Consider the following 18,281-nt stretch of genomic DNA (forward strand, 5'->3'; position numbering starts at 1 on the left):
GAGAACACCTATTATGATAATGAGATTGGTTCTCCCTAAAGCTTTTTAAAATTTAACACAATCCCAGTATATACATGAACAGGGCAAATTAGTTATGTATATTGCTGTATATATAACAACCTCAAAGCTAGTGGCTTAAAACAGTAAATATTTCACAATTGTGAAATCTCACAATTTCGCTAAGTCAGGAATTCAGGAGCAGTTTAGCTGGATGCTTCTGGAGATTCTCATGTAGCTAGCCAAGATGTTGACCAGGGCTTGGTCATCTGCGGGAGTAACTGGGGCCAGAGGTTCTACTTCCAAGATAGCTCACTCACATGGCTGGCAAGTGGGTGTTGGCAGTTGTCAGGAAGCTTCAGTTCCTTGCCTTGTGGACCTCCACCTAGCCCTGCTTGACCTCATGGGGCTGCTTTTCCCAGAGTGTGTGATCCCAAGCAGAAGCTGCAATGCTTTAGGAAGTCACAAATTATCACTTCTGCTGCATTCTCTTGGTCACATAGATCAATCTACCAACCCTGATACATGGTAGGAGAGGTCTATACAAGGCTGTGACTACCAAGAGGCTTGGTTACTGCACAGGATTAATTTGAAACTAGACAAATTGATTTTAAACTTCATATGTAAAAATGAACATCAAGAATGGGTAGGGAAGAGAAACAAAGAAAAGGAGTTGTGCAACTAAATATCAAAACACAATATAAATCTATCTATATTACCACATACATAGACCATTAATATGAGAGTGCCTGGCCAACATGTTGAAACCCCGTCTCTACTAAAAATTCAGAAATTAGCCAGGTGTGGTAGCTTACCTGTAATCCCAGCTACTTGGGAGGCTGAGGTAGGAGAATTGCTTGAACCTGGGAGGTGGCGGTTGCAGTGAGCCAGGATCACGCCACTGCACTCCAGCCTGGGCAACAGAGTGAGACGCCATCTCAATCAATCAGTCAATCAAGATGGTAAATTGGCTGGGTGTGGTGGCTCATGCCTGTAATCCCAGCACTTTGGGAGGCTGAGGTGGGTGGATCACGAGGTTAGGAGTTTGAAACCAGCCTGGCCAACATAGTAAAACCCCATCTCTACTAAAAATAAAAAAAAAAATTAGCTGGGCATGGTGGTGGACACCTGTAACCCCAGCTACTTGGGAGGCTGAGGCAGGAGAATCGCTTGACCTCAGGAGGCACAGGTTGCAGTGAACCAAGATTGCGCCACTGCACTGTAGCCCGGGCGACAATGCGAGACTCTGTCTTGGAAAAAAAAAAACAAAAAACAAAAACAAAGATGGCAAATTATCACTGAGCAAAAATTGGATTATTAAATACATAGGAGAAATGGATTGCCATCTAGAAAAAATCAGTCTTGGTTCCTACCTCATTCCTTATACCAAAATAAGTTCCAGGCAGATTAAAGATTTTAGCATAAAAAATGGACCTATAAAAGTATCCAGGAAAAAAACGGGAAAAATTTTTTATAAGATCAGTAAACAGCATGGGAAAAAAGTATGTTTATATACATACACACATGCATATAATGTGTATACCCTATATGCATAGCATATGTATAAGAACAAATATATATACATACACATGTCAAAACACAGAAGGAAAATTATGTGCAGTGTGAAACAGATAGAGAACTAATTTCCTTAACATACAAAGTTTCTATAAATCAGTAAGGAAAAGATTAACAACCTGTCACAAAGATGAGAATGGATGTGAATAGACAATTCACAATGAAAGAAATACAGATGATTTTTAAACATATAAACAGATGCCCACCCCACTTGAAATAGGAAAAGCAATCATTCACATTTTGAAAGATAGTGAAACTGAAATTTCTGGGAAGGCAGTTAGGAATCGATCTGCACTCATATATGTATAGAGAGACCAGTGAGCCAAGGGGATTTGTATGTTTGTTTTGTCTGTATTTGAATCAGCAGAAAATTGAATACAATCTAAACCTCCATCAATAGCGGACTAGTTAAATTATGATATACCTATAAAATGAAATATCATGCTGTCATTTAAAAAGCAGTTCTATAGTTAGATACGGAATGTTTGACAAGATCAATGTCTAGTTAAGTAGGAAGAAGGTCAGAACTTGTGTTTCCTGCTGCTATTTGTACAAATAGTGTTCAGTTTTTGCTAATGATAAAAATAATATATAGAGTTCTTAAATTTTTTAAATGAAAAATACCAAAAATTATGAAAGAAAAATTGAAAATCACCTACCTTCCCATCACTCATGTTAATATTTTGATGTGTAGCCTTCGAGGATGTTTGAACATTTACATATAATTAAACAATAGTTTTTAAAAGATGGGATCACAGCATATATATTGTATTTGAAATTTGCAGGCTTCAATTAATATATTGTAGACTTGTTTCCATATCAGCAAATACGATTTATAGCATCATTTTAAATGGATACTTGGTTTTCCATTTTATTAATGTGCGATCATTTATTTGACCAATTTCTTGTTGTTGAACATTTAGATTGTATCAGCTTTTTATGCTTACAAACAGTCTTATAGTGAACATTTTGGCCTGTTTACCATTGTTGAAGTCTTATGCTGTGCTTAGCTTTAAACCAGGTAGGCTCTGTTGTTTAATGAGTCAGTGCTTTTGACCGTCAAATGAATGTTTTTATCAGTGATGGGAATGTTCACAAATGCTTTCTTAAATTAGCTCTTAGTTTTAGGACCTTGATGCTAGTATAGTTGATTGCTGGCTTCTCAACCAGTGAGAATTGCATTTGAATCCCAGCATTGCTACTTTCTCCTGGGATTTTGAAAAGTTGCCTCACTTGGTTTTCTGATCTATTAAAGGCGAACATAATGTATTTCTCACAGAAGTATCGTGAAGTTTAAATGTGGTAACATAGAGGTGGCATTTAGCTTCCTGCCTGTCTCTGTTGGTAATTTGGGGCATGTAAATTCATTCATGATAGCAAGTTACTATTCACCGTGATCCTTTTGCTGAATTAAAAATTAAAACGGAGGTAACTAAAGTCTTAAACCATAAAGTTTTGCTCCTGGGTGATAGTAAGGTTGACTGTTTAATTTAGTTAAGCATGGACTCTATTTATAGTACTAAACTTTCATTTTGGCAGACAAAGTGGCATGCTCCAAGGCAAAAGGGTATGTATGGTCAATCTGACCATAATTCACAGTTCTGTAACCGATCATTCACAGGGTTTCAAATACTTGATTCCCTGCTTTTTTACACTTGAAAGATACTAAGGTATTGGGGGAAGGTACAGGAAATGTCAGAGCTGGACCAGGTTTGTGCCTGGGATAGATTTCTAAAGCCTGGCTGCCACAGGGAGGACAGTTACCTGCAGCTGGAGAAGCTGCCAGCATCAAACAGATGCTCTGTTTGAAAGGTTTTAAAAAATAATTACATAAATGACATTTATTGTTTGCCAACAGGATGGTTTCTGGGTTTGGGGTTTCTTGTTGTTGTTGTTAAGCTGGTGCAAGAAATATAACTGACAATAATTCATAGATAATATTTTAATTTGTCATTTTGAAATAATTAGCAACTATTTATTTGAAACACCTAAAAGTAAAGCCAAAGTTAAAATGTTCTGTTTATATCTAAAATATGTATAATATGTGCAGCTTTTTAAACCTAATAAATAATCATTGGTGTTAATTGTGGAGAGTGACATTTAAATCAAATTGTTGATCTAATATTGAACCCTTCTAAAGCAAATATTCAGAACTAATTATAGTATAGATTGGAGAATTTATGAATTCCAATAATATGAATGATTATATTTATAAAAGAGCTGGTTTTGCTAAACAGTGTTTAGGGGTTTTTAATTCCTGAATGATTGTGACATTTCCCTTGTAAATTTTCATCTGCCTTTTACTCTCCTTTGTTTATTTTAAGAAACAGTAAAGAACAAATCATAAGTAGGCATTTTAAATGATTTTTAATAGATTGTTTTGTAATTCACTTTTAGGGGGAAATTTCACGGATTGAAAAGGAGCACCAAGTATTACAAGACCAACTTCAAGAAGCATATGAAAATTATGAGCAGATAAGACTTAAGGGCTTAGAAGAGACCAGGGACCTGGAAGAGAAGTTGAAAAGGCACTTAGAAGAAAACAAGGTAATCCTATCTGAAACCTGTCTTTAATTGCATGTATCATAGTTAGGAGAATATGAGTGTAACTGTGCTTGTGCAGCCTCAGCTGAACTTCTGCATTGTTGGCTAAACAAAAGATTCTTTCTCAGAATTGCCTTCCTCAGATTTCTTCATGACATATTAAAGTGGCTGTTTCTTGCCATGCTTTAGAACTTCTGCAAACTGCCTTGAGAAAGGGGCTGTAAGTCTGGGTTTTTGTTTAGCTATAGTTCAGTTTCCTTGGTTAACTAAAACTCTATTTTATGGTGACTGAACTCTGAGGTGAATTCTTGTTTATATTGAGAAGCAGCAGAGGTTCAGAATGAGAGCCCTGGAGACAGACTGGCTGGGTTCAGATCTAGGCATGGTTCTATACTAGTTCTAATCTTGGGCAATTTACTTAACTTCTCTGTGCTTTAGTTCCTTACCTGGAAAATGTTAGTAATAATAACTCACATTTTGTATGGTTAGATTAATACTTATAAAGTACTTAAAACTGCCTCGTTAGTAAGGACTCAGTAAGTATTGGCTGCTACTGTTATTATCGTCATCTTCATCTTACTCCTAAGGAAGTATAAGAATAACACAAGGAGCCTTAGACATGCTAGAACTGTAAAGTCACCCGGAGTATTTTGTTGATATCTGCTGACCTTGAATTCTGTTAGTCAAGACTGATCATCAGATACATGGCTAGTGGAGGGATAGCAATTAGTGGCAAAGCCAGATTGAATTAGTGAGAAAATGGAATCATAGATGTGAGGAAATCATGGTGCATTTGTTTTTAAAAGCTACCATCATCTGTTTAGAAAGGTAACAAAAGAATATTAATTCGTTTAAGAAAGGAGGAATTTGTTCCAGAAGTCTGGATCAATAGCTGGGGTAACATTAAATAGAAGAAAACTAGCTTAGTGGGACCTTAATCAGGAAACCTATTTACTAAGATTTTAGTAGAAATCTTAGGGTCAGTTTGTAAAGGTAACTGTCATAACATTCCCCAGGACCTGTTTATACTCAAGATGAGACTGGGGAGATTCTAAGGACAAGAAGAATTAAATAGATCCTAAGACTTTACTCAGTTTCCTGGCTGGGAGAAGTAAAAAAGAACAAAATCCTACATAGCATACTGACACATGGAACACAAGTTTCTATAAGCTACTTGGGGTTTAACAAAACAAAATAGTTTTATAAACTTTATATTGCCTCAGGAAACTTCAGTTTTAACAAATCCATGTGGAAATGTCTGTAGCTGCCTGTTTGAGTGATGAGGCAGGTTGGAGACATAGTCTTAAAGGTAGCACTCAGCCGGTGAGGTATCTTTCTTTCTGGCAGAGGCTTTCCCGGCTTTATAAATCACTGGTCTGACTGTGTGTTCTGTGTGCACAGTTCATCAAGGCTCTTTCTTTGTACAGTCAGTCCAGAAGAGTCTGGGAAATAAAGCACCCAGGGGGAGGGCTCCAGCTCTCAGGCTTTTTTTTAACTTGTTAAGGCTTTGAGTCTGCTGTTGTGTGGCCCTACTCAAGAGTGCCTTAAAAGGGCAATTACTAAGCCCCCCAAATTATAGGCCTGATAAGTTATTAGACTTACCATGTAAAATGTATACCTGTTCCCTACCAGGATAAGTCGCTAATCTGAGTTCCTTGGGTTGGTGTTCACACAAGAGTAGATAAGATTTAGCCACAGCCATTTCTTTATTAATGGTGGTTATGCTCATAGCTCATGGAGAAATTTCTTATAAACATAGAAAGAAACGAGTGGCTTTTCCTGATATTTCCCTTTGGCCTTTGACTGCAGATTGCTGAGGTTATGAGCTAACCAACTTTTCCTTTTACTCCAGTTACTTGATGCCACATTTGGATGTAGCAAATGCATACCCAGCCCCTTACAGAGAACAGAAAAACAGGGAAGCTATAGAAGTCTGAGTGTAGCTGGGCGCGGTGGCTCACGCTTGAAATCCCAGCACTTTGGGAGGCCGAGGCGGGCGGATCACGAGGTCAGGAGATCGAGACCACGGTGAAACCCCATCTCTACTAAAAAATACAAAAATTAGCCGGGCGTAGTGGCGGGTGCCTGTAGTCCCAGCTACTCGGAGAGGCTGAGGCAGGAGAATGGCGTGAACCCGGGAGGCGGAGCTTGCAGTGAGCCTTTTTGCATTAGTATCCTACTGCCCACACCACACCCCAGCACCTCCATATAATAGCTTTGTGATGCTAGACAATTTCTTCAGCCTCTTTGACCCTCAGTCTTCTCATTAATAATGTATTGTCTACTTCACAGCTTTGTGAGGCCTCACCTGGGGTGGTTGAAAAAGGACAGGGACTAGCCAGAGGTAGTAGGTACAGTACTCGAGGAACTGTCCCACCCAAAATTCTACTTGTGCCTCTGCTAAGAAAATTGTTTTTTTACAAACCACTTTAAGAATACTTAGCATATGGCCAGGCGCGGTGGCTCAAGCCTGTAATCCCAGCACTTTGGGAGGCTGAGGCGGGTGGATCATGAGGTCAGGAGATCGAGACCATCCTGGCTAACATGGTGAAACCCCGTCTCTACTGAAAAAAAAAAAAAAAAAAAAAAATTAGCCAGGTATGGTGGCAGGCGCCTATAGTCCCAGCTACTCAGGAGGCTGAGGCAGGAGAATGGCGTGAACCCGGGAGGTGGAGCTTGCAGTGAGCTGAGATCACACCACTGCACTCCCGCCTGGGTGACAGAGAGAGACTCTGTCTCAAAAAAAAAAAAAAAAAAAAAAAAAAAGAATGCTTAGGATATACAGGCTGGGCACAGTGGCTTACACCTGTAATCCCAGCACTTTGGGAGGCCAAGGCGGGCATATCACCTGAGGTCAGGAGTTCGAGACCAGCCTGGCCAACATGGTGAAACCCCATCTCTACCAAAATTACAAAAATTAGCTGGATGTGGTGGTGGGCGCCTGTAATCCCAGCTACTTGGGAAGCTGAGGTGGGAGAATCACTTGAACCCAGGAGGCAGAGGTTGCAGTGAGCCAGGATCGCACCACTGCACTCCAGTCTGGACGACAAGAGCTAGACTCCATCTCAAAAAAAAAAAAAAAAAAAAAAAAAAGAATGCTTAGCCTATACTAAGCATCAGTAGAAATCTGAGCGAGGTATTATATATAGCTGATGGGGTTCTATTATTATTCATGAGCTAGGAATGGCCTCTATAGGTAATTAGGCCAGTTATCTATTCTCTGCCGGCGGAAAAGTGGCTTTTTTTGTATTTTTATTTTTTAGACGGAGTCTTGCTCTGTCACCCAGGCTGGAGTGCAGTGGCACGATCTCAGCTCACTGCAGCCTCTGCCTCCTGAGTTCCAGTGATTCTCTTGCCTCAGCCTCCTGGGTAGCTGGGATTACAGGCGCACACCACCAAGCCTGGCTAATTTTTGTATTTTTTAGTAGAGATGGGGTTTCACCATGTTGGCCAGGCTAGTCTTGAACTTCTGACCTCCTGTGATCCTCCCACCTCGGCCTCCCAAAGTGCTGGGATTACAGGCGTCAGACACCGTGCCTGGCCAAAAGTAGCTTTTTTAAAGCCAGAATCTCTTGTGGTTTTTATTGTACCCTAACCTATGACTGGCAGGTTATAACTGGTTGCAATATTGCCGAAGGACATAGGTTCATTTTTGTTTGAGAATACAATTCACATAACATAACATTTGCTGTTTTCACCATTACAAAGTGTACAATATAGTGGTTTTTTGAATATTCACATTATTGTGTAACCATTACCACTGTCTAATTCCAGAAAACTTTTATCACCCCCAAAAAGAAACCCCATATTTAATTAATCAGTCACTCCCTATCTGCCCAGGACATATGGTCTTAAGGTGCTTTAATGAGATGCTAAAATGGGCAATGAGTCAACATTAGCTCTTAAAACACTGTCAAATTATTTGGCCCAGAATAATTTACGGGGTAGAATTTTGGACCTTTGTCTGTATTAGAACAGAATCTTGGCCCTGCCTGCCAAAACTTCCTCAGCCCACACCGGTGCGGAGGTGGGATGCTCTTTTTCAGTGATGGGTCCTTGTCAAGTTCAGCCTTTTTTAAATCTAACATTTGTGAAGCTCCTACTATGTGCTATACTCAATTGTTTTTACATGTATTTAATCTCAAAACAGTCCTTATACAATAGTGTTATACTCTAGTACATAAATCTCCATGTTCCTGGTGAGGAAATGGAGGTGGGAGCAGCTGATGCAGCTTGCCCCAAGCCACACCAGTACGAAGTGGCAGAACAGGCCGTGTCAGGCTTCAGAGCCCGTACATTTGTTCTCCCTTAAGAGAAGGTCAGCTCCACGGCCCAGTTCAACTAACTGTTAGGAACTTTTCTCACCACTCTACAGCAGTGTAGGCATATCAGTTAATCACTGTCATAATAATGCTGAGGAACTCTCAGCCACAAAACCCCAGTGACACGTGACTGTAATCGCTAAGCGTAGGAGTCTGGATCCTGTAGGAGCTGGTCCTGCTTGGGCTTGGCTGGGTCAGTTCACCTTTGGGCTAGCAAGAGCTCTGCAGCATCTTTGCTGTTCTTGCCTACATATCTGGGGTCAGCTGGCTGTAGATTGATCTAGAATGGCCTCACCTGGGATGACTGGGACAACTAGCTCTGCTCCACATGTCTTGCATCTTCCACCCTGAAAATCCTATTCTGAAGGCAGTAGGAAGGTGCAAGGGCAAGCAAGGATGGCCATACGGCACCTTTCAAGCCTCTACTGACTTCAGGTCTGCTCAGACCCCACCAGCAAAAGCAGTCACATAGCCAGCCAGAGTCAGAGCTGGGGAAAATAGACTTTGCCTCATTAGTGAAGGGAACTGCAAGGTCACATGACAAATGGAGTGGCTACAGAGTGTGAAGGATGGAGCTATGAATGCCATCCCTCCACTACAGTAGGTCAGCGCCAGTAATTTACTAACACTCAGTAATTACCAAGAGCCTTCTGTGATTGGTGCCTGCTTCATCTTCTGCCTTCTCCCTTGCCAGTTCTTTACATTGTTCTCTAATTTAATGGATAATGTTTGTCGTTCGATTTCTCACTTCCAAACCTTTTCCCAGTACCATCCCTTCTGCCTGGAGTGGTTTTCCTTCTCCCTGAGCCTGACTCCCTCCTGCTTCTCCTTTGGGCATCACTTTCTTGAGGAAACAGCTGTTGATGGCAACCTCAGGCTTGCTTACAGGCCTTTGTTAATGCAGTGGTGGTAATAATGACTATGTGAGATGGTAATTATCATTTTATAACATCTTTATTGAGATATAATTAGCCATAGTATAACATTTACCTATTAAAAATAGACAATTTAATGGTTTTGGTATATGCCCAGGTCTGTGTATAGCACAATCTAAGTTTCAACCATTTTCATCAACCTAAAAAGAAATCTGATACCCACTAGCTGTCACTCCCCATTCTCTCCTGTATCCCAGCCCTTGGCAACCACTGATTTACTCTCTAGATTTATCTATTCTGGGCATTTTATATAAATGGATCATGTTACATGTAGTCTTTTATAAGTGTCTTCTTTCACTTATAGTGTTTTCAAGGTTCATCCATGTACATGCATCTATGTTAATATGTATCAGTGTGTCATTTCTTTTTACTGTGGAATAATATTCTATTGTATGACTATATCACATTTTATTCATTCACTAGTTGATTGACATTTGCGTTCTTTTTACTTTTTCCCTATTCTGAATAATGTTGCTGTGAACATTCATGAACAGGTTTTTCTGTGGACATACGTTTTCATTTCTTTTGGATATATGCGTAGGAGTGAAATTGCTGATCATATGGCAGTTCCATATTTAAGCGTATGAGGAACTGTGAGCCTGTTCCAAAACCATCCTACTAGCAGTATATGAGGATTCCAGTTTCTCCACTCTCACTTACACATATCACCATTTGTCTTTTTATTTAGGCCTCCTAATGGGTGTGGAGTGGTATCTCATTGTGGTTTTGATTTTTTATTTCCCTAAAGGCTAATAATGTTGAGCATCTTTTCATATGCTTATTAGCCATTTGTATATCTTCTTTGGAGGAATGTCTACTCAGATCCTTTATTCATTTTTGAATTGAGTTTGTCTTTCTATTACTGACTTATAAGAGTTTTTGGGCCAGGTGCGGTGGCTTACACCTATAAAACCAGCACTTTGAGAGACCAAGGCAGGAAGATCGCTTGAGCCCAGGAATTTGAAACCAGCCTGGGCAACATGGCAAGATCCCATCTCTACAAAAAGTTAAAAAACTAACCAGGCATGGTGGTGCGCACCTGTGGTCCCAGCTACTTGGGAGACTGAGCTGAGAGCGTCACTTGAGCCCAGGGGTTTTGAGGTTACAGTGAGCCAGGATCATGCCATTGCACCCCAGCCTGGGCAACAACAGAGTGAGACCCTGTCTCAAAAGAAAAAAAAAAAAAAACAGGGCTGGGCCTGGTGGCTCACACCTATAATCCCAGTGCTTTGGGAGGCTGAGGCAGGAGTATTGCTTGAGCCCAGGAGTTCAAGACCAGCCAGGGCGATGTGATGAGACCCTCACTCGCTACAAAAAATTAAAAAATTAGGCCGGGTGCGGTGGCTCATGCTTGTAATCCCAGCACTTTGGGAGGCCGAGGCGGGCGGATCACGAGGTCAGGAGATCGAGACCACAGTGAAACCCCGTCTCTACTAAAAAATACAAAAAATTAGCCGGGCGTGGTGGCGGGCACCTGTAGTCCCAGCTACTAGGGAGGCTGAGGCAGGAGAATGGTGTGAACCTGGGAGGCGGAGCTTGCAGAGAGCCGAGATTGCGCCACTGCACTCCAGCCTGGGCAACAGAGTGAAACTCTGTCTCCAAAAAAAAAAAAAAAAATTTAAAAATTAAATAAATAATTAGGTAGGTATGGTGATACATGCCTGTAGTTCCAGCTACTCAGGAGGCTGAGGTGGGAGGATCACTTGAGACCTGGAAGTTGAGGCTGCAGTGAGCCATGATCTTGCCACTGCACTACAATTTGGGCAACAGAGCAAGACCCTGTCTCAAAAAAACAAAAACAAAGAGTTTTTCTATATTCTGGATACAAGTTGCTTATCAAATACGTGATTTGCAGATATTTACTTCCATCTTCCATATTTGTAAATGTATCTCCCATCTCCATTTTGTGGGTTGCCTTTTCACTTTCCTAATGGTATCATTTGCAGCACAAAAGTTTTTACTTTGAGTACACTAAGTCCAATTTCTCTTATTCTTTTGTTACTTGTGCCTTTGGTGTCATAGCTAAGAAACCCCTGTCTACTTCAAGGGCACTGCTTACCCATTTAGGTCTGTGATCCATTTCACATTAATTTTTTGAATAGTATGGTATAGTAATTATCTTTTATGCATATTTTCTCTACCAAACTGTGATCTTGAAAGTAAGGACTGTTTTTTGTTTTGTTTGTTTTTTGAATGAGGGTCTCATTGTATTGCCAAGGTAGAACTCCTGGGCTCAAAGGATCCTCCTGCCTCAGACTCCTGAGTAGTTGAGACTACAAACACATGCTACCATGCCCAGAAGGGTGGTTTTTAAAGTTATCTTTGGTTGACAGCGCCTAGCTCAGTATACAAACTAGGAGCTTTGCAAATGTTTATCAAACAATGTGTGCTTGGCCCCTGAAAAGCTGGATTTAATGAATTGTGTTTTCATATTCTCTATCAGCCTACATCAGAGGACATGAGGCTCACATTCTGTGAAGTTTGCTGCTTTGTTTACTGCTAGTACGGAGTTGGGGATATTGTCCATTCTTTCATGTGGCAGATATTTCTTGAATGTCCTCTTAAGTGTCAGGCTCTGTGCTGGTCTTGTGGGGCATTTCTGCAGCATCCTCTTCGTGAGGCTCTTCTGTCTGCCATCACTCCCAGGGCCTCTCTTGTGCAACTGGTTTGTTTTCATGTTTTATATTGAATTGTACAGTTCATTATATTTTCTCTTTGACCTTGTCTGACAGAAAGTTTTAATGTTATTTCTAAAGAATGGTTAGGACCGCATGCCATTCATTTTTACATTACTCTCACTCATGGTTTTGTATTGTCATTCCTCTCTCTTTATTCTGTTTTCTTTACCTGCTTAGCATTCTTTTTGTCTTTTAAAAATTTATGTATATATTATCAAAGGTACCTCAAATATTTATTTTAGAACAACACTGAGGTTTAATAAAAAAGATAAGAAAACAAGTTTTTTTCTAATTGAGAAAATAAATTTTTTATAGTTATGTCAATAAACTGTAATATAGCAGATACAGTTGTGTATAGCCTATTTGTTTTATGCTAAGTTTGAAAGAAAAAGGTTCAGGAGATCATTCTGTCTTCCATGCAGTCAGAAACAAGCTCGTGATAGCTGACCTGTTTAGCATTGTGAGGCAGCTATGGCATTCAGCAGTGGTTAATACAAACAGAAGATGAACTCATGTAGTATTTTCGCTGCCTGAGCTATATGTGTATGTATGTGCACATGTGTTTATAATACTTTGTGCTTCTTGATACTTGAACTCCCTTAGGTACTTGTTGCCAACTAGCTTCTTATGCCTCAGCATAACCTTGTGGTTGCACATAATCTCCCAGCCAAAGGGATGGATCCCAGGTGAGATCATTGACCCAGAATAGGAGCACAGGATAGGTGAGAAACAAGATTGGCTTGGCTGCCAGCAGCAAGGCATGCAAATTCACATTGGTCCTGGTAGAACCGAACCAGGTGGAACACAGGATTCTTAAGTAGAGTAGGCATGGTGGTCACCTCAGTCGCAGTAATGACTCAAGAAATTCAGGATCAACAAGGTTGCAGCTAAGAAGATGTGGGAAGAACTGGTTCCCGTGTTAAAGGGAACGTTACTGAGCTGTTGTTCAATTTTTGCCACCTAAGAACAGTTGTCGTGTGCCAAAATCAACTTTATCCCTGCTGTAGGATTCAGAAATCTTAAAGGACCTTGACTGGTTAGCAAATCTGCCTTTTAAAAACATGAAAACCTTGGTGTCTAAGGCTAAAAAGGGAGTAGTGGTCTCTTAAATTGATAAGAGCTTTTGACCTGAGGGCCATGATTTCCTATGGAATCCATGTAGGTTGACTTTAGTGTCCTTTCTTACAGAGAAGACCTCGAGTTTCTATAGCTGAACTGTATTCCTCAGTGACCTACGTGTGCTCTAAGCCTAAGCAGGAAGTTCAGGCTGTAGAGAACCTGATAGGAAGTAAAAAATTAAAAGTTTCCCTAAAGCAAATGTGAAGTTAGGATTTCATTAAGCCGTCATTGATAATAGTGAGATTTTAAACTAGAAAATATTTGTTTCCTTTAAATATTGTTTTGATTCACGTTTAAATTAATTATTAGAAATATTAACATAGGGAATGTTTTACTTATAAATGACTGGTATTTATAAACATGTGCCCCACCCAAACCCCTTGCTACCATTGAATAGATGATACTTCAAAAAAGACATCAAACCTTTAGAGAATGTGTAGATTCAGAAGTTTCAAACCAGCAACTACATAGGAAGTTGACAAAGAGGTGTCAAGTGGTGCTGTACCAAACCCTCCAGGGGAACGGTAACTAGCATTGTCTCCAAAGAGGTTTTCATTTCTCTTTGTCACGCTGCCTGAAATTCTGGCAGGTATCTCAACCCAAATGCCTTTAATGACCAGCAAGAGGATTACATTTATATTTATAAAAGCAAACAAAAACTAATGGCCTTGCTAACTAAAACATGTGTACAGACTCCCTGTAGATTAGAGAATCATTTAGGCTGGAGAGTGAAGTGTGAATACTTCTGGGCACATCGGAGTGGTTCTTCGGGGTGCCTCACTGTAATCAGGTGCACCTAGTGGGTAGGATGTGGCTGTCTGGTGTGACTTGGTGTCCCAGGTTTGGCTGGGGGGCATAGTCTGCCACAGGGTGCCAGCTTGGGACTGTGTTCCACTGAACTTGAGTCATTGTTTAAGCTGTGACGCCATCACAGTTCTAGCCTTTCAGTCTCTTTTGTTAAAAAGTATATTTTACCATTTATTTAAGTACTTTCTAAATGTTTTTAGATCTCAAAGACGGAATTAGATTGGTTCCTTCAAGATTTGGAAAGAGAAATTAAAAAATGGCAACAGGAAAAAAAAGAAATCCAAGAAAGACTAAAATCACTGAAGAAGAAAATTAAAAAGGTTTCAAATGCCAGTGAAATGTAAGTAATGATTGAAAGGCAGTAATTTTTATTTAAAAAAAATATTGTGGCTTTTGGTTATTTTCATATTTTTGATATTTAATTTTAAACTATATCAAGTAAAGTAAAAATGAATAGATACTGTTTTCATTGTTTTGTCTCATTTAAAAAAGTATTCACTGAGTAATTATCTCACCTGAATTTTTTTCTAAACTTAACATTTTTTCAGATAAATTATATAAAAGTGAGAGTAGCATGGAACTGAGAATCCCCAAGGAACTGACTTCCTTCCAGTTTGAACACCATCCCTTTCTCTGGCCCTCTTTTTTCTTATCAGCAAAACATGGGGGCTGGTCTAAAATCTAAGGTTCTTTTCAAAAGTAAGATTCTGTGATGATTATTTTACTTATAATTACTTTTATCCTGAATCTATAAATTATTAAAATTTGTCTTGTAGTGTGAATGATTTGGTAACATACACAGATCCTAGGAATGATTGTCAGGTGGGCCAAGAGTGTGTTTTAAGATTCTCTGTGATCCATCCCTAACATCCCTCTGCTCTAAACAGTGATAGATCAAATTCTTCAGCTTGTTTTCTACCACTGTGTAAGAAAACACCCAAAGTCAGTGTCTTGGTTAGCAGCCATTGTATTTGCTCATGGTGCTGCAATCTGGGCTGAGTTCAGCTGGGCCATTCTTCTGCTGGTCTTGCCAGGAGTCCTCGTGTGGCTGAATTTAGCTGGGTGATGACTGGGGCTGGCCTCAGCTGGGATGCTGGGGTGGCTTGGTCTCACTTTCTCTCTGTGTAGCCTCTCTGTGATTTTAATTTATGTGGTCTTTCCATGTGATCTCTATTATGATAGCCAGACTTCTTACGTGGTGGCTAAGGACTTCAAATGGTGCAGAAGTGGAAGCCACTAGGCCTCCTGAAGGTTCAGGCCCATAACTGTCACAGCATCATCTCTGCTACCTTTTATTCCTTCAAACAAGTCATAGGCTTGGTCCAGATTCAAGGGCATGAATAATGGGAGGCTGGGTTCACTGGAGGGCCACGCTACACACTCACCTTTCAAGGGCTTTTGTGTTTTTCCATGCTGCATGCCATATGATCAGATGACTTTCATTATGAGTCTTGCTAGCATTACATTTAGGCAGTCCTCAAACAATGAGGAAAAGTAAAACACTGCCTCAGAATTTTCACTCCCTGTGTCATGTCATTTTGATGATCAAAGTAGCTTCACTAGAAGAACACACTTATGGAAACGATAATGTCTGTAAAGCTTTTTACCTCTAATATTTAAGCATGACCAGTCTTGGTCATTTTGTTACTAAAAAATGTGGAAATACTTATATTTAACATACTTTTTTTGTTCAGTTCAGACATACTGTCAAACTAGACAAGGTAACTAGAGGCTGTTAATGATAAGAAGAAATTTTTTTTCTGTACTAGCATAAAAGTTAATTTCTGCTGGAGAATAAACTTTCTATTGTTGACTTTTTTCCATTTTATTAATAGATTTCTTTACCTTTCCTGTCACAATTTAAAGATAAGCCATACGCTTCTAAGTTTTTTGCTTTTTTTTTTTTTGAGACAGAGTTTTGCTTTTGTCACCCAGCCTGGAGTGCAATGGTGCAATCTCAGCTCACTGCAACCTCTGCCTCCCATGTTAAAGCAATTCTCCTGTCTCAGCCTCCCGAGTAGCTGGGATTACAGGTGCCCACCACCACACCTGACTAATTTTTCTTTTTTTTTTTTTTTTTTTTTTTAGTAGAGATGGGGTTTCACCATGTTGGCCAGGCTGGTCTCGAACTCCTGACCTCAGATGATCCACCCATCTCAGCCTCCCAAAGTGCTGGGATTACAGGCATGAGCCACCGCACCTGGCCTGCTTTTTATGTTTTCCAAATAAATGCTTTAAAGCTCAATTTTTCTATTTAGATTTTTAAGTAAAATCTTTAAATTTTTTGGATCTCTTTCTCAGAGATGCACAAAGGACATGAAAAATGATTTCTTGAATGTTTCTGTGCTGTTGATCACACTTAGTAATCATTAAGAAATGACTAGAACATAGAGCTCATGATTGGTACAGTGACACAAACCACAGATGGCTATGAAAGAAGGCAGGGCTTCCATGAGAGTGTCAGAGTGTCACCCAGTATTTGTCTATTTAGAGGAGGGAGGAAGTGTTTTACAAAAGAAGTAAAATAATAGTTAAACTGGCTCGTATTAGAAACAAGCGGCTTTAGTAAACAGAGATGACTGCAAAGGTATCTCAGGGTAGCATGAAAGAAGAGGCAGAACCCGCCTTGTGCAGGGCATGGCTCAAGAATTGGAGATTCACACACTCGTTTTGAAGGATTATCAGAGAGTGTGTGTGTGTGTGCGTGCACACCCGCATGTGTGCATGAATGCTTGTTTTGACTTTAAGTTCTGTTTTAAAGAGTAGAAGGCTGTTTTCATTTTGAATAAGAATCTCTGGTTACACTGATGATGATGCCACAGTACCTGTTTCTCTGTCTCTTGTTGAAACCATCTTGAGCTGCACATCTTAGACTGAGATAGGGTGATTTACCTGTAAGTATATGACTTAGAGTGAAGAAAAGGTAATCTGGAAGGAAAATTTCCCAAAAGGGAAATGACCTCAAATTATTTTCCTATTTAGAAGATACTAAAAATGCAACAAGATGTAAAAATTTATATATTAAAAAATCAAGAAATGTTTTTAAGGATATGGGTACAATTTACTGTGTGGGGGTCCTCTTAAAAAATTTTTTCAAAATTAATTAATATTTGGTGATTATGCTTTTATAGGTATACCCAGAAAAATGATGGAAAGGAAAAGGAACTTGAATTACATCTGGATCAGTCCCTTGAAATCAGGCAAATTAAGCTTAAATTTATTTTTAATATCTTTTAATACTTTTAATGCCAGGAGTACAAACAAGCACAGTAGACTTTGAAATATATTGTTGCATGTCTATTTCTTTTAAATAATTATGTTTCTATTTTCTTTATATTTCTGTTGCATTTAAAAAATTAATTTATAAATATATTATTTGAATATTTAAATATTTTTATTTTACAAGATTTCTGCATTTATTTCCCATTGTCAATATAAAAATACTGAATTTATTGTTGTCAACTTTTTTTGGATTAACTTGAAACTAAAAACATGTTTTAAAAACTTTTCTTTTGTGTTACTTGGAATATTCGTCTCCACTGTAGGCTGGTAGTTTGTTGCTGTTATTGCTTTATAATTATAGGTTCATTAATTTTTATTATGAATCTGTGCAAAGTTTCCTTTTAACCCTTGCTTGCTAATGGAAATAATATGTTTTCACCTACTGGTAACCAGTACATTCAGTGATAAGCAGTTGCATTCTGCTTTTCCCACTGAGTATTGTTTCATATGCACATTCCCATCCCGTTTTCGAATAATTTTGTACAGATTTCTTTTTCTCTTTGGGTTCTGTCCCTGTAATATGCGTCAAAACAGAACTTCTGGCTCAAAGGATAGGGAATGTTTTATAAAGCTTACTTTTTAAAAATTTTTTTTTATTTATTTTTTGAGACAGGGTCTTGCTCTGTCACCCAGGCTGGAATGCAGTAGTGCAGTCGTGGCTCACTGCAGACTCCATCTCCCAGCTCAAGCAATTCTCTTGCCTCAGCCTCCCGAGTAGCTGGGACTACAGCCACGCACCACCATTGTATTTTTTGTAGATACAGGGTTTTGCCATACTGTCTAGGCTGGTCTTGAACTTCTGGGCCCAAGGGATCTGCCTGCCTTGGCCTCCCAAAGTACTGGGATTACAGGCCTAAGCCACTGTGCCTGGCGTATACAGTTTATTAATGTTGCCAGATTGTACTCCACCTGCCCTCATAAAAATGGTGAACTGGAACAGTGCCCTCACCTTGATTCTCAGCATGCCCACCTAATGTGCACTTCCATTTCATATCTGCCTTTGCTCACTTGTAAAGCACAAA

The 18,281-nt window shown here is 39.5% G+C and overlaps 1 protein-coding gene across 2 annotated transcripts in view; it reads left to right on the forward strand.

Moving 5' to 3' along the window:
• Window positions 1-18,281, forward strand: part of TTC3 (tetratricopeptide repeat domain 3) — a 124,511-nt gene that overhangs the window by 90,080 nt on the left and 16,150 nt on the right. For both annotated transcript variants that reach the window (XM_030806371.1, XM_030806373.1), the window contains 3 exons: window positions 3,970-4,119; window positions 14,178-14,317; window positions 17,109-17,177. In XM_030806371.1, coding sequence (XP_030662231.1) covers window positions 3,970-4,119; window positions 14,178-14,317; window positions 17,109-17,177 — 359 coding nt within the window. The remainder of the gene's footprint in view (window positions 1-3,969; window positions 4,120-14,177; window positions 14,318-17,108; window positions 17,178-18,281) is intronic.

This window comes from Nomascus leucogenys, chromosome 25, assembly GCF_006542625.1.
Source record: "Nomascus leucogenys isolate Asia chromosome 25, Asia_NLE_v1, whole genome shotgun sequence".
In the NCBI taxonomy this organism is placed as follows: Eukaryota; Metazoa; Chordata; class Mammalia; order Primates; family Hylobatidae; genus Nomascus; species Nomascus leucogenys.